This window comes from Theobroma cacao, chromosome 4 (genome assembly GCF_053813885.1).
Source record: "Theobroma cacao isolate CCN51 chromosome 4, ASM5381388v1, whole genome shotgun sequence".
NCBI lineage: Eukaryota > Viridiplantae > Streptophyta > Magnoliopsida > Malvales > Malvaceae > Theobroma > Theobroma cacao.
The window spans coordinates 38,792,790-38,807,495 of NC_142642.1; the positions used below are offsets into that span (position 1 = coordinate 38,792,790).

Below are 14,706 nucleotides of genomic sequence, written 5' to 3' on the forward strand. Positions count from 1 at the left end.
CTAGCTATGGGGTGTACATGTATTATGCTAGGGTTTCCATCACCAACCTAACTTATTTTTGACACCAACTTTATGCAATTTTGGTCGAATTCTCTAGTCTGTATCGATCCTCACCACCTTCTATGGCAATGCAACCTATTCCATAGAGCTTCCATCTTGCCTTTTTGGTAAAAAAATTCGTTTAGCATGAATTGGTTTTTCCTTGTTTGATGGAAATTCTTTCCTAGAGTGAAAAATATTCTTACTAAATGGCCAGAACAATTATAAGAAAGCAAAACTATCCTAGCTAGGCTTGGAATAAAAGATTATGTTGTACCTTATCACGGCTCTCACTCACACACAAAAGATGACATAGATTCTTGGCGTTGAGGGGATAGAAGGAGTCAGGAAATGCAGGGATAAATCTTATTCCCATGGAAGCACTTATGCTTTTCGATACTAGACTTGGGAAAGAGACACTCTCATAAGCAGATGATGCGTAGCAGTATGATTAGTAGTTTTAAGCATGCCTTTGCTGCAATGTTGCATGATGTTATGCTTTTTCTTATGGCTAATCCCCATGCTTTAAACCAAAGGTCTCTTTCCTATATATATATATGTATATTGCAGTAAACGCTAGTATAGCATGAAATGTCTAGCCAAATTAAGCAGCATTGACTAAGGGTTGGTTTGGCACTGTAGTTGGTTCAGACTGCAAATGCAATGTCAAACTGCAAAAATCTTTCAGACCAGTAAAAATATGCATGGGAGGGTAAGAAATTAACATGCTGCCTCTTTTTTCTAATTAAAGATTTCACAGATTAATTACTCATTCTTTGAAGGTTTTCCCCGTAGCTGTTAATTAAAAAATGATATCTAGAGCAGTGTCTTAAGGTTATGATAATTATTCAAGGCAAAAAGGAATTCACCTGTAAACATGGATTACTAATATACTTTTCTATCCAACGATTTGGCTACAGACAATCTGCAGTCCCATCTCTTTTCCTTAAAGCACCACATGCAAGAGGCCAAAAGTGAAGATGGATTTGTTCCCCAGCTCTTAATGCAATCCAATAGATTTTACTCCTGTCGTGTTAGATGCCACCTTTCTAACGATGTTGTCAACAATTCCCAGTGTGATCAGCTTTAGTCAAAGATGTTGTACAGCATCAATCTTTTCCCAGTCAGCTTTCAGTCAAAATTTTGTTCACTTTCTCTGCTGAATTTTGAATACCTGTTCCCAGCTTTTCATTGCTGGTGCTTTAACCTGATGGAAACCCAATCTGGTTCATTAAAAGCTGAAGTGCAGATTCTATGCTCCTATTAATCGAAAGTAAAGTGATTTATTCACTTAATCTTAAATTCTTAAGCAGCTTCTTGGTGTGAGGGAATCTAACATCAAGACATCAGGCATCTGCCTGCCCTTGTTTTCACACAATGTTCCTCTGTTTAAGATCAGATCATTCATGCGAGCCATATGCTAAGAAAGATTGACATTGATGTCTGAGCAAGATTTATACCTACTTAAGGCCAATTTGCCAGCGAATATATCTTGCCTTACTCCTTTACCAGTCACATATTCTGCTTTGAAGCAGTAAACAAACCAATAATCTGAAATTTTTTATCAGTTTGAGTGTCTCACTTTTTTAATGCAAAACGAGTATAAACTGGCAAATACACATTTTGGAAAATATTCATGTTTATATCTCTACAATGTTCTTCCCAATCAGGGTAAAACCTGCACTCTCAACTAATCTATCTATGACTCGACCCACGGGCATTTCAAGTCTGCTGATATTTTTCCAAGAGAATTTCTGCCCCACTAAGCTATATATATATATATATATATATATACACCTAATGCAAAAACTGGAAAAATACTGCTCCACTCTTTTTGCCTTTGGGGTTTTTGTCTCTCTCTTTCTTTTTCACGAATCAAAAATGAAAGCAGAAGCATTGTTCATGGCAACAAACTTCACTGTTCTTGCAAGCACGACAAACAGGCTTCTATTATGGTACTTCAACACTCAATCAAACTTGTGAGTGTGCCATGGTTCAGTGAGAAGCTGTCAAATCTTTGAACAGATTCGTTTTAGTATGACTGCAACTATGTCACCAACTTCCAAAGGGATGACCTGAGGCCTGCCGGATGGGATCCCAACTCTGCTACTGAACTTCCCTTAACCCCACAAGATATATAAACCATGCTCTCTGATCAAAAGCACCAGAAAAAAACAGATAAAAAGATGGGTTGAGTGTCGTTACTGTCACATAAAATGCATACAAAGACATAGCATTCATCAACCAAACCCATCTAAAGTTTCCAGAACGTTGCAAATTTCAAAGCCAGCTGTTAAAGCCAATTATATAAACCAGGCTAGGTTGCTAAAATGACTTGGTAATAACAAGGCTTAAATACTAAAAAAGTTCTATAACTACAGACAAAACCTCAATATTTTTTTATTATTGTACCTAAAAAAAATTTACTTTAATTAAAAATAATAACAATTAAGATCAATCGATTTTTTTATCCACGTGATATGTGACTTGATAATGTGATAACTATCATGATTAAATTATATGATAGTTAAATTATAAAATCAGATTATATTTTTAGTTAGAGTTAAAGATTTATATAAATACGAAAAAAATAATTTTTTTATATAATAAAAAAGTTAACTTTACATGTAAGTGAGATAATTCCTTTATTATTGTATTTAAGCCTAATACTGTACCAATGATTAGGCAGCAGGCTTCCAGGGAATAAGAAATTAACGTCTGATCCAAAATTATATATAAGGGCCCAAATTTGGATCTGGTCTATTGGGCCAAAAATAAGCCCAATTAAATCATAAAATATCCCTAATGGGTTGACCCGTCTTGATTTGCTATTATTATTTTTCTTCGGCTCTCCCTCCTTCATTTCTTTTTTCGTTCTCACTCTCTTTTTTAGCTGCTAGTTCGTGGCTGTGGCTGCTGCTGCTGTTGCTTCTTCATTTTGCCTACCGAATAGTTTTTGCATTTCTTTCAGCGGCGTTCACTGCTAAGAAAGAAGGGATAGGAAAAACCCTAATTCCTCTTTCACCATGAACTGTTCAAGTAAGCGCGCTCTCTCTTTCTCTCTCCTTAGTTTTTTCTTCTTTTGTTAAGCGCTGTTTGATCTGAGTTTTTGGGTTGTCCGTGCAGTCTCCGGCGAGGTGCCGGAAGAGCCCGTCGTCTCCAAGAAATCCGGCTTGCTTTACGAGAAACGCTTAATCGAACGACACATTTCGGTTCGCATCTCTCTGTCTCTTTCTGTTTCTTTTTTAGTTTCTAGGGTTTCTGTTTGGTTACTGAAAATTTTACTTTCAATTTAATTTTTTTTAATTTTTACTGCTTAGAAAACTGTAAATTTGCCTGAAGTTTTTTCTTTTAAAGTTCGTTTTTTGTTCTGAAAGTTGATTTTTTTGTTAGATTTATATTGGAACTGTATCGTTATTTGCGTAAATTTTGGATGAATTAGCTGCGTGTTTGATAGAATATATCTTTTGCTGTTTTAATTAGGATTATGGGAAGTGTCCGGTTACAGGGGAACCGCTTACAATGGACGACATTGTCCCGGTCAAAACCGGCAAGGTGATTTTACTACTGATGTTTACCTTTCAAGTACTTGCTTTCATTGCTTCTTTGTGAGCTGATTTGTTTGTTTTTATGGTGTTTGATGCAGATTGTAAAGCCCAGATCGTTAACAGCGGCTAGCATTCCTGGGATGCTTGGAATGTTTCAGAATGTATGTTTTCCTGATTCATATATACCTTTCTTTTTTCAGTTTTTTTGTTTGAATTAGTTCATTATGTACATCATGCTTTGAGACTATCTTTTCCATTGTTATGCTTGTATTCATGCGAGTGCATGGTGGGGAGGGGGGATTTTCACTTCTTCTGTGTAATTTTGTAACAATTCTGCTGTTGATTTTACAGTAGGGGTCTTATATTACCACTTTGTTTTTAGCTAGAAATGAATGCTCTTCATATAATTCCTTTTTTTTATTGGAATTGTTACCAATGTAATTTCTGCTTTACACAATACATCTTATCATGTTTACACCAAATTTTCTTTATTGTTTTGCTTCTGATATTGTCTTACTTTCCTCTTTGCAGGAATGGGATGCTTTAATGCTATCCAATTTTGCACTGGAGCAGCAGCTACATGCAGCAAGGCAAGAGCTAAGTCATGCACTCTACCAGGTAACAACAATTAGGTTAGCGGTGTCTAATTATCCTTTTTAGATTCCTATAATAATTTCATTTATTGGTTTTTGTATGTTATGTTATATCACTGCATTACAAAGAGCATGAGTTTTATATGTTAGTAACCTAGTCTATATTGAAGAAAAAGAATCCTTTTGATAATCTGGTATGAGCTCTTTTTGTCAAAATCTTGCCAATGGTTTTGTTTCTTTTAAAATTCCCAAAGAAGCTGAGTAATTTAGCTCAATTGTTGTATAAGGGCTTTCGTTTTAGCCTTGAGTATTGATGTAGAGTCGGTGTTGCAGTTTCTTTATTGTGGATGCTTTGCTTTAAAAATGTTTACTTTCAACTGTAAACTGATAAAAGATCTCTTTTTAAGATCTATGAGGTTATTAAAACTGATAATAAATGGATATGAATTTTGCTGTTTTTTCTTTCTGATTCTTTAAGTTTTATCTAAGTAATGTAGTTCAAATCATTATTATTATTTTATGCAGCATGATGCTGCCTGCCGTGTGATTGCAAGACTTAAAAAGGAAAGGGATGAAGCCAGGTCATTACTTGCACAGGCTGAAAGGCAGGCACCCTTGCCAGCATCGGCAGTTACTGCCAATGTTTCTGCTCTTACCAATGGAAAGCGAGGTTCTTTCTTAGTACCTTTTTGTTATGAAAATTGCCCAAGTAACAACAAAGATTATACCTAGAGAAATCAAGCAAACAGAAAAACACAAGAATTTACGTGGTTCGGCCTTTTGCCTATGTCCACGGAATAAAATTGTTCTTCTATTATTGAGAAATTAAAGTATAATAAATTGATCTTTATGGTTCTTCAAACCAATCCAAGATCCCTTGCACATTCTTTCTCAATAAACTTTCAAGAACACTCACCCAAACCACTCTAGCTCTACCTAGAGCAAAAAACAGAATTACAAGCCGTTACCTTTCTAAAGCTCCGAAAGCACTACTCACACTTCTAAAGCCTAAAGATCCACTTTTATAATATAAAAGTCCAAAGTAGAATGAGATTAGGATTTGATGTGGAATAAGAAGTTTAAGGTCATACAACTACTCAATGTTATACACAAACAAGAAACCTAGTCAAATAAGATCAAGAATTATAGTCAAACTAAAACTTGACACTTACCATCAATGTTTGTTTACCTCTAACTAACTTAGTATCTTATTTGAGTTTTGCTTTTTCGATCATAGCTGCAGAGGATGTAGATATGGGGCCTGGGGCAAAGAGAATGCGTCCTGGGATTTCTGATAGTATTATTGCTGAGTTAACAGAATGTAACGCAGCTCTGTCACAACAGCGTAAAAAGCGCCAGGTACTCTTCATCCATTATCTTTTGATTAATTCCAAGTATCTCTTTGTAGATAACATCTTCATATCATTTTTGAGATCCATTCCCTCCAATTTTTTTCTTGTGTGTTCTCTTCAGATACCTCCGACATTGGCTCCCATTGATGCTTTGGAGAGGTATACGCAACTTTCTAGTCATCCCCTTCACAAGACAAACAAACCAGGGATCACTTCAATTGATATCAATCTTTCAAAGGTGTGGTACTCCTTTTAGCTAAATCCCTTTCACGAAACTAAACTTTGTATACACCTCTCTAGGCTGGACATGATTATGTTTTGGAGGTTGCATATTGAGGACTTGATATTTACTTGCCAAAATAGATCTGTTAGAAACAAGGTTTGAATGTTAAATTTGGAACTTATGTAGAGGCTATTTCCAAGATTATAGCGAATTTCATTTTTGTTGATGTAAGACTAGCTATTTCCTATCTTTTCATTATATTTTAATGCCATATTGATCCAGCCTATGTAACAGAAAAACCTATGCCAGTTGCCTGTCTAGTGACTGCATTTTTTGGCTTTTAGAGGAGTACAAACTGCCAAGTGGATTTATCTAATGCTATAATCACTGAATTAGTGTATATTATGGAAATCTGTTTTACAGATAACAATGCAAAATGTAAATTGGTATAGGATCTGGATTTTATGTTTTTACTATTCTTCAAAGCTTGTCCATTTACATCCTTTTACTTCTGGTTGTCAGGATATTGTTGCCACAGGAGGAATTGATTCAAGTGCTGTACTCTTTGATCGAACATCTGGAGAGATCTTATCAACGCTTAGTGGTCACTCGAAGAAGGTTTATTCAGTTTCCTCTGTTTTGTTCAAGTGCTGCTGTTGTTTGCATTTTCTTTTGAAATTTATTTTCTGACTACATTCTTCTTGGGTAGGTTACAAGTGTAAAATTTGTAGCTCAGAATGATGTTTTTTTAAGTGGATCAGCAGATAAGGTAAGCCAATTTCTCAAGTCTCAAGTTCCAGTTTTTGTTCCTCTTTTGTGATCCTTATTTATGTTTATGCTCCATAACAGATGTTTTTTAATAGGATATAGTGTTGGCATCTTAATCATTTAATTATAACTGAACTGGTCCATATTTTATTTATGTTTTAGCTTGCATCTCAGTTTGATTGGTTTTTGAATGTTGCAGACTGTTCGCATTTGGCAAGGGTCTGAAGATGGAAAGTACGATTGCAGGCATATTTTGAAGGATCATACAGCTGAGGTGAATATATGTTTGAATCCACATATGCCATGATTATCAAATTCTGATTCTGGTTTATTTGCTGTCTTGTGAACATAAGAATAAATCTACCTTCTACTCTTTCAGGTGCAAGCTGTCACAGTCCATGCCACAAATAACTACTTTGTAACTGCTTCCCTTGACACAACATGGTGCTTTTATGATCTTTCCTCTGGCATATGCTTGACACAGGTCCTAATCCATCTCTCTCTCTCTCTGATCTGTAAGGTTTTCCATTACAGTGAACATTTTTGTTGCTCCTGAAGTAAATGGAGTAATCGGTCTCTTACTAATTAACAGTAACTCTTATATAGTATTTGGATCTTTTTAATTGACCCTGAATGCTTGGTTCTTTATAATAAATAGAACTCGTGTTTAATTGATTTATGAAGTGCTCAGAAGGTAAAATGTGAAGTTTTAATGGTTTTATGTACTCAATAGTGTTATTTGGACTGTTAGTAGTTTCTTGTGAATTTCTATCATGTATTCAAATTCCCCCTAAATGTCTTAAGGACTTTTAATGGAAATATGTAGTCATCGTTTTCGTTTCTGGTGGAGCTGATGGCAACATGATTTTTTTTATCTTGAACCTAATTTCTGTTTCATTTATTTTGAAGAGGATATTATAGTCAGATTTTTATTTCTGCAGGTTGAAGACCCTTCAAATTCCATGGGCTATACATCTGCTGCGTTTCATCCAGATGGTCTCATCCTTGGGACAGGCACCACCGAAGCTACTGTTAGAATTTGGGATGTGAAGAGTCGGGTATGTAGAAACTATGTTAGGAGACCAGAACTTACGTTTTCAGATATTCTGTTCCCTTTTCTTAAAGCCACTTTCTCTTCTTTATTTTATTACCCTACAGGGAAATGTTGCCAACTTTGATGGTCACACTGGGGCAGTAACAGCCATATCTTTCTCAGAAAATGGTTACTTCCTTGCAGTAAGCACTTATCCAAATTTGTTCATTAGCTTGATGGCTGTGAATTCTGTAATCTGATTTATGTTTTAACTGCAGACTGCTGCACATGATGGTGTTAAGTTGTGGGATCTGCGCAAATTGAAGAACTTCCGATCATTTGAATTATATGATCAAGACACACCAACTAACTCTGGTATGTAATATCTTTATAAGAGACCCCTGCATGGCTATATAAGTAGCTTGTCTCCTATTGGCTCACTCTCAGGAGCAAGCAATATTTCTGATTTTTTTGACATAACCCATTTACTGTTTTGTCTAGTAAACTAGTTTTTCCTATATACTCCCGGCTTTCCTCAGTAGCAACTTCAGATTTAAAACATAAATTAGAAAGTGAATGAACAAAGTGCACTTTCTTGTGTTCAGAGTTGGCAATAATGAAGAGCTAGGTTTAGCAGCACAGCTTTAATTCTGTTTTCTTTTTTTTCAGTGGATTTCGACCATAGTGGAACTTACCTTGCAATTGCAGGCTCAGATATAAGGTAGGTGCTCTTAAGGCCTCTGTATACAGTCTTGGCATAGGATAGTTCTCTGGACAAAAACTTCAATTGGATTTACGGTCTGTTGTATGTAAATGAAATTTCAATAGAATGCTTATGAAACTGTCTGGGGATTTTTTTTTTTTTTGTGATAATTGGACACGTCTTAACTAAAATTTAAAGAATTATTAATAGTCCACTTGTCAGAAATCTTGTGTCCTTCCTTTCTCTCTTGTCTCACAGGCTCATCTTCTCCATTATATTATTTCAAAATTTCTTTTCCCATGTTACTTGTTGGTACTGATTTAATTTTGTGCTTCCAGAGTTTACCAAGTTGGCAGCGTCAAAGCAGACTGGACTTGCATCAAAACTTTACCTGATTTGTCTGGCACAGGTTCGTCTTCTCTTCCCTCAAGTATATTATTATTTCTGATTGTCAGTTGAAGTTGAAGTGCCTTATTCTCGTCTATTTGCAGGTAGAGCAACTTGTGTAAAATTTGGTCCAGATGCAAGGTACTTGGCGGTGGGATCAATGGATCGCAACCTCCGCATATTCGGCCTTCCTGAAGATGATGCTTCAGCTGAGTCATAAAAGGCCTTCCGTTTGACATATATGGGAGAAGTCCTGGTCCTGAACACCCTTGCAATTGCTAATTGTGACTGTTATTGTTTCATGGTTGAAGTTAAACGCCAGATTTTGAGGTCCATTTAAATCTTAGTTTTGTGCTTTTGAGGCTAGGGCATGAATGTCTTCTACCAGTTTTGGCCAGTCCTTTCCTCCAGCAAGTGTATGTGCCGGTGTATCAGCTAAATCTTTGAAGAAATGAAAAGCCAGTCGATCATGTCACTTTATCAGAGAGAACATAGAGACAATTTTCAACTCTAGATTTGTAAACGTCACTAATGGGATTTTCCTCTACTAGCCTACGCTTGATTGGATCTTTATTTTAAATTTTTGTTATTGTGTAGCCATCTTAACTGTTTGTTTGTATGCTCTGAGTGGATGGTTCTGTTGTTCTTATGAGCCACTATTCATGCTGGCTAATCAGGCTAGACTCGCTTTCCCTCACCCTGTGGTAATCACAGGGGATGTAGCATCGTCCACCAACAATTCCCCATTGTCATTGATAGTTTACTCGCCTGAATAATCATGCGTTTAGGGAGAATGGATCTTCCACGGTTGCCTTCGATGACTTTATCAAATACAACTGAGGTACACGTCCAAAAAGAAAGTGAATCACAGCACTCCGATTGACACTTCGAGAATAACTTATCCAAAACCCTATAATTTAACCTGCAAGCAATTTGCCATTACATGCAATCTTAGCCCAAAACTGAGGGCAAGGAAGGGGTGGTACAAAGTCAAAGAATAAAGAATGGCCACATAAATACTTCCTCAATGATACAAGAATTACACATGAGCTACAAATCTCAGCCTTCCTTCAGTTAGAAGTATTGTGATGCATGCGTGAATCCCCAAAGCTGCACAGTTAGAAGCACATGCAATACAAATATACCATCAGACAATGGGTTAAAAAGGGCAAAAACCTGTAAAAGTTTCAACTTGATAAATCTGAAGGAAAGATGATTGCTCCAAAAATGTAAACAGGATATCGACGAGAAATGCACAGGGATTCCTTGTAAATGATACTCCAACTCATTGTTCAATTCAATCAGCATCCTATCAGATAGTCACTCGTGTTTTCGTCTTAAACTCAATGTTGGGATATAGATAAACCAGAAACTGAAATTGGTCAAAGGAAACTAAAATTACCTCGACATTCTTTAGCTCAAAGTCTTCATTATGAGCCAAACATAAGTTTCCAAATGTTTCACAAGGTCCACTAGTTCCATTTAATCTATTGTAATGAGAAAATCACAATCATGAGAAGAGAATATAAAATATTTACCAGAAAAGACTAGTTGGCAGAACTCTAAAAGGGAAAACTGCAAATTCGAACTTACAGATCTCCATCCAAGCACAAAGCAAAATTACCACCACCACCCAGTGCTAACAAGTCATTCAAACACATATAATAATAACGATTGGCACCTGTTTAGATAAATATGACACAAGATCAGAATCCATAATTGCATGGAAAATCATTCAACATCATCTAAAGCAAAATAAACCATGTCAACATCAGCTCAAGCAAACTAAATCCATATCTTTCAAACAGCATGCATACAGTAAATCAATCTTTCTCTTTATCTATCTCACTGTTACATGTGTAGGCAGTGAGTACCCATTTCTCTTGACATGTTCACTATCTAAGATATAAGATACATTAAATACTTCAACAAAGTTGCATACCGGTTGGTCTAAACAGCCTTGGTTCACCATATATGGTTGTGAATACAAATGTCTGGTTTGTTCCCTGACACAAACGACAGAAATCTAATAAGGTGGCTGAATCATACTTTACATAGTGAGAAATGAAAGGACATAGAGAAACATGGCAAACATGCAAAGAATCAGAAAGACAAAGCAAGTCATCATGTAAATAAAACTATATTCATAACGTGAACAGCCTCTTAGCTTACTTGATATTTTCTCTTTGGTGTAGGTTTCAAGGGGCATTCTAGCATTGCACCAAAGACAGCTCCTTGCCTATCTCCAGTAATCTAAAATTTGTACAACAGCATGCAAATAATCCCAAGGTATTAAAAACTAATTAAGCATTGTAAAATTCAGATAGACAACCTCTAATGACAATCGCACTCGTTAATATATAAACATCAGCATACCAGCAAACAAGGACCAGGAAGCTCAGCACTCTTACGAATAAGCGTACGAAGTGATATACCATCTTTCAACGTACTGCCCTTCATTTGAAAGAGTAAATACCAAATCAAGATCCAAAACCAAATGTACAAAAGCAGCTTTCACCAAGGAACTGCAGAGTTTATTGCAAGACTTACCTATACAACAACACCCATTGACACCCTTTAACAATATTGGGAAGGGAAGACACCAAGAATTCATACAAATCACAGTTAACAAACACAGATTCATCAGCGAGATTTGGTGAAGACTTTACTGGACTCTGTTGCTCTCTTGCTTCTTGAAATTCATCGGAATCACTGCTGCTCCTTTCAGAGGCACGGTCCTTTTCCTCACCACGAGGACTAACTGTTTGCTTAATGTCATTATCTGTCCAATTGCTCTTCTTATCTTGACAAACCTTTTTTATGTCTTCACTGGTATAAATATCGGTGTATTCTTCACATCTATCCAGGGGATCATCTTGCACCTCAAATGTCTTATTTTTCCATCTAACAGGATGTGACTGAATTGGCTTGAGATCATGATCATTCGATTTAGACCCACCTAAGCTTGCTGAAGGGATAATGAAAGAAAAAACTGAAGACAATGATTTTGAGCCTTTGGAATACCATCTGGCCTACACATTCAAAATTTTTACGTCACGAAATCACTTTCACTAAAATTTCACACGTAAATTAGAAACTTAAAAGGCAATGAAGTTACTGACTCTTCCCAATACATACTTAGGTATAGGTGAAACATATAATAGAAAAAATGAAACTTGAAATAAAGATAATTAATTTGATACAAATCCAGAAAAACCACTTCTAAAAGTTTTATAATTGAAACTTCAAATAGGGAAAAAAAAAATTAGGCCAAAACAGTGTGTGTATATATATATAAACTTCATGAGAAAAGATTACATTATTAATCTGTTTTCCTTTCTTGCATAATCTAAGCTACCAAACACAAAGTTACATGAAACGAATCAAATATATATAAAAAAAATGTAATCACCCAAATCAGCAAATATTTCAAAGATCATAAATTATAAAAATAAAAAAAAATCCATAATTTTCAGCTGCCCAGGTTAAAAAAGATCACAAAACATATGAATATAACATTTAGCTACCATAACTAGATTTCCCATCAATGACCCAGATCTAGCTTCTCTAAAAGTTCCCAAAAGGAAAAAGCTTTTCTTAGTGATAAATACATAAATAGGAAAAAAAAACAAAGAAATCACCTGAGAAAGATCAGATGGAGAAGAAGCAGAAGAATGATTCGGTGAATCTGCAAACAAACGTGAAAGACTTCCCGCTACTTTATCTTTCAATGTGTACATTTTCAATATATTTTTTTAATAAATAATTTCAAATGATTTACTGTTAATCCATAACCCTAAACAAATGAAATAAATTGAGTGTGAATTTGAAGCAACAAAAAAAAAAGGGTTTTCTTTATTTTGTTTTTTTGGGTCAGAACATATAGAAGAAGAGAAAGGGAGAGAGATGTCGGTGGGAAAATGGGGAAGAAAAGGAGAGAAAAGGGAGCGAAGGTGAGGTGTTTGGCTTTTGCTTGTTTTATGGACAAAATGATGTTGTATTTATATGTATCTCTCCTTCTTTCCTTCATGTCTAGGATTGGTAGCTCATTGGTTCTCTTAGAATTCTGGACTCTTCGTTCTTCCTCTCTAACTAGAGGATCTTCTTTCTTTTTTTTAATTCTATGAAAAATCATGGATTTGATCACAACCTTTGATTCTTCACAAATGAATGGTCATGATCTCCTTGAACATTTTTTTTTTGTTTTTTTCTTCAAATTATAGATATGATTATATAAAACGAACTGTGTTCATGTTGACTTGTAGAATTTAAATACCTAATCATCGATGCATAAGATAAATTTTTTATAAATTTTTCTTAAAAAGGGGTATTTAATTATAGAGTCAAAGTTTTGATTCTTTACGATATATATATTAATTATATTAATCTAATTATAAATAATTTATCTTTGAAAAGGAAAGTTTTGAGTTTAAATATAACATTAATTTCTCGTAAGTTTTGTTTTGGGTGATGAATTAGCTTGCAACATGTTGGGTAGGTCAAATGTCAAGCATAGGAAGTTAGGAACTACTAATCAACCAATAATCAAGGTTCTTAACTATTTATAAGTAAACGTGATCCGAAAAGTCTCTTATTATTATATTTTTATACATGACTTCAATATTTTTTTTATATGTAATAAATACGTATATATCATACGATACGAATCAACAAACAGTATCATCGAATAGGGATATCATTTGATTTAAAATTATATTAAATTTGTTTTAAGATGGACGTTTAATTTAAAATCAATCAATAATAAATGAAAAAATCATTATTATAATTATATATTTAAAATATTTTTAATTTAACAATGTGTGCTTTTTTCCTCGTAAATAACAATATTACTATATTAATCATATTTAATAGTTACATTGTAACATTAAAAGTATATACTCAAAGTAACAAACATGAAGAGGACATTGACAATAGTAAGACTCTTAACATCTAATAGTCAAGCTTGCTGTTGACAAGATTAGGTGAAGAAGACCTCTTGGCAAACTTTTCTATTGATAATACTTAATCTTGGACATTCATCTTTTAAGATTTTCAACTACATTTCTAGGTATATTTTGTGTTCAAGGAAACCATTTAGCAGCTACCAGCTGCTTGGAGGAAGCAAAAAATTAGAGATTAGTAGTTGTATTATTTTATGTATTGTTTTAGATACAAAAGGGATTTGTCTGTTGATTCTCTGTCATGTATTCATTCAGAAAATACAGAAATAAAGAAAGCTGGCATGGAGCTATGAAATCGAACACAATCTGCTAGGGGGAAGCAGTTGCAGTTGCAGACTGATTCTCTTTGGGTGATTTGGCAAGAGTTCCGGGCATTTTAGCATGGGTTTTTGTGTACTTAATCCATCAAAAATTGATTGGCCCCTTTTTTCTTTTTCTGTAGGGAGAAAGCAAGCCTGAGTGTCCTACATCATTTCTAAGCCCAAGTAGCTACATTGTTTCTTAGTTGAGCCATGGGTTTTGCCTTCAAATGCACCCCACCTTCATTACTCTTGCCAATGTAAAGAGAGAACAAAAGCAAATACTGCTTGAAGAAGATCTGTTTTCTGTCAATGCTATACATTTTCAAGTTTCTTCATCTGCATAATTATGAAAGCTTTCATGCTTTTCTTACCACTTGAGTAAAAGTTTCCATAATTTATACTAACTTCATTGGAAAAAAAGGATTACTACTTGCAGCCTTGAGAGCCTCTTAGGCGCTTCCATCTTTGACCTGGATCCACACGTTGATGTCATGAAGCTAGGCTGAAATAACGCTCCCCCTCTTTGAAAAAAGGATCTTCAGTTTTAAAATGACCACCTTTTGCTACTCTGAAATCCAAAAAAGATGTGAATGCCATTATGATTGATGAATGAGTTTCTCTAAGCTCTGGGAAGAAAACAAGAAGCAGGAGCCAAACATAATCAAAACCAGTGCTGCTGGTTGTCAAAACTGGAATGATGCTGACAGATTTATTATATTCACAAAACTAGGCAACATGATTATGAGCAAAAGAAACACAATAGAACCTTCAAAATAATGAAGACAGTGTTAAAGTGC

The 14,706-nt window shown here is 35.0% G+C and overlaps 2 protein-coding genes across 5 annotated transcripts; one reads left to right on the top strand and one right to left on the bottom strand.

Moving 5' to 3' along the window:
• The first annotated feature begins 2,893 nt into the window (after positions 1-2,893).
• Positions 2,894-9,246, top strand: LOC18603299 (pre-mRNA-processing factor 19 homolog 1-like). Of its 2 annotated transcripts, none has more exons than XM_007035184.3 (18): positions 2,894-3,078; positions 3,166-3,251; positions 3,523-3,594; positions 3,686-3,748; positions 4,119-4,205; positions 4,706-4,850; positions 5,418-5,539; positions 5,654-5,770; positions 6,278-6,373; positions 6,465-6,524; positions 6,723-6,797; positions 6,903-7,007; positions 7,465-7,581; positions 7,682-7,759; positions 7,835-7,931; positions 8,226-8,277; positions 8,598-8,668; positions 8,751-9,246. In XM_007035184.3, the coding sequence occupies exons 1-18, from the start codon at positions 3,066-3,068 to the stop codon at positions 8,864-8,866; spliced, it is 1,572 nt and encodes a 523-aa protein (XP_007035246.3). In that variant the 5' UTR covers positions 2,894-3,065; the 3' UTR covers positions 8,867-9,246. The 2 variants fall into 2 exon arrangements, with proteins under 2 accessions (XP_007035246.3, XP_017975021.2); XM_018119532.2 differs by having other exon boundaries at positions 5,424-5,539.
• A 256-nt stretch (positions 9,247-9,502) lies between these two features.
• On the bottom strand, positions 9,503-12,722 carry LOC18603300 (TLD-domain containing nucleolar protein). 3 transcript variants are annotated; one of them, XM_018119533.2, is made up of 8 exons: positions 12,288-12,722; positions 11,197-11,678; positions 11,023-11,095; positions 10,819-10,899; positions 10,589-10,652; positions 10,240-10,327; positions 10,049-10,133; positions 9,503-9,955 (listed from the first exon to the last, which is right to left on the bottom strand). In XM_018119533.2, exons 1-8 carry the CDS (start codon positions 12,384-12,386, stop codon positions 9,944-9,946), a joined length of 984 nt encoding a protein of 327 aa, XP_017975022.1. In that variant the 5' UTR covers positions 12,387-12,722; the 3' UTR covers positions 9,503-9,943. The 3 variants fall into 3 exon arrangements, with proteins under 3 accessions (XP_017975022.1, XP_088661582.1, XP_007035247.1); XM_007035185.3 differs by having other exon boundaries at positions 9,526-9,756; XM_088805456.1 differs by lacking the exon at positions 10,049-10,133 and having other exon boundaries at positions 9,503-10,018; positions 10,185-10,327.
• Between the last annotated feature and the right edge of the window lie 1,984 nt (positions 12,723-14,706).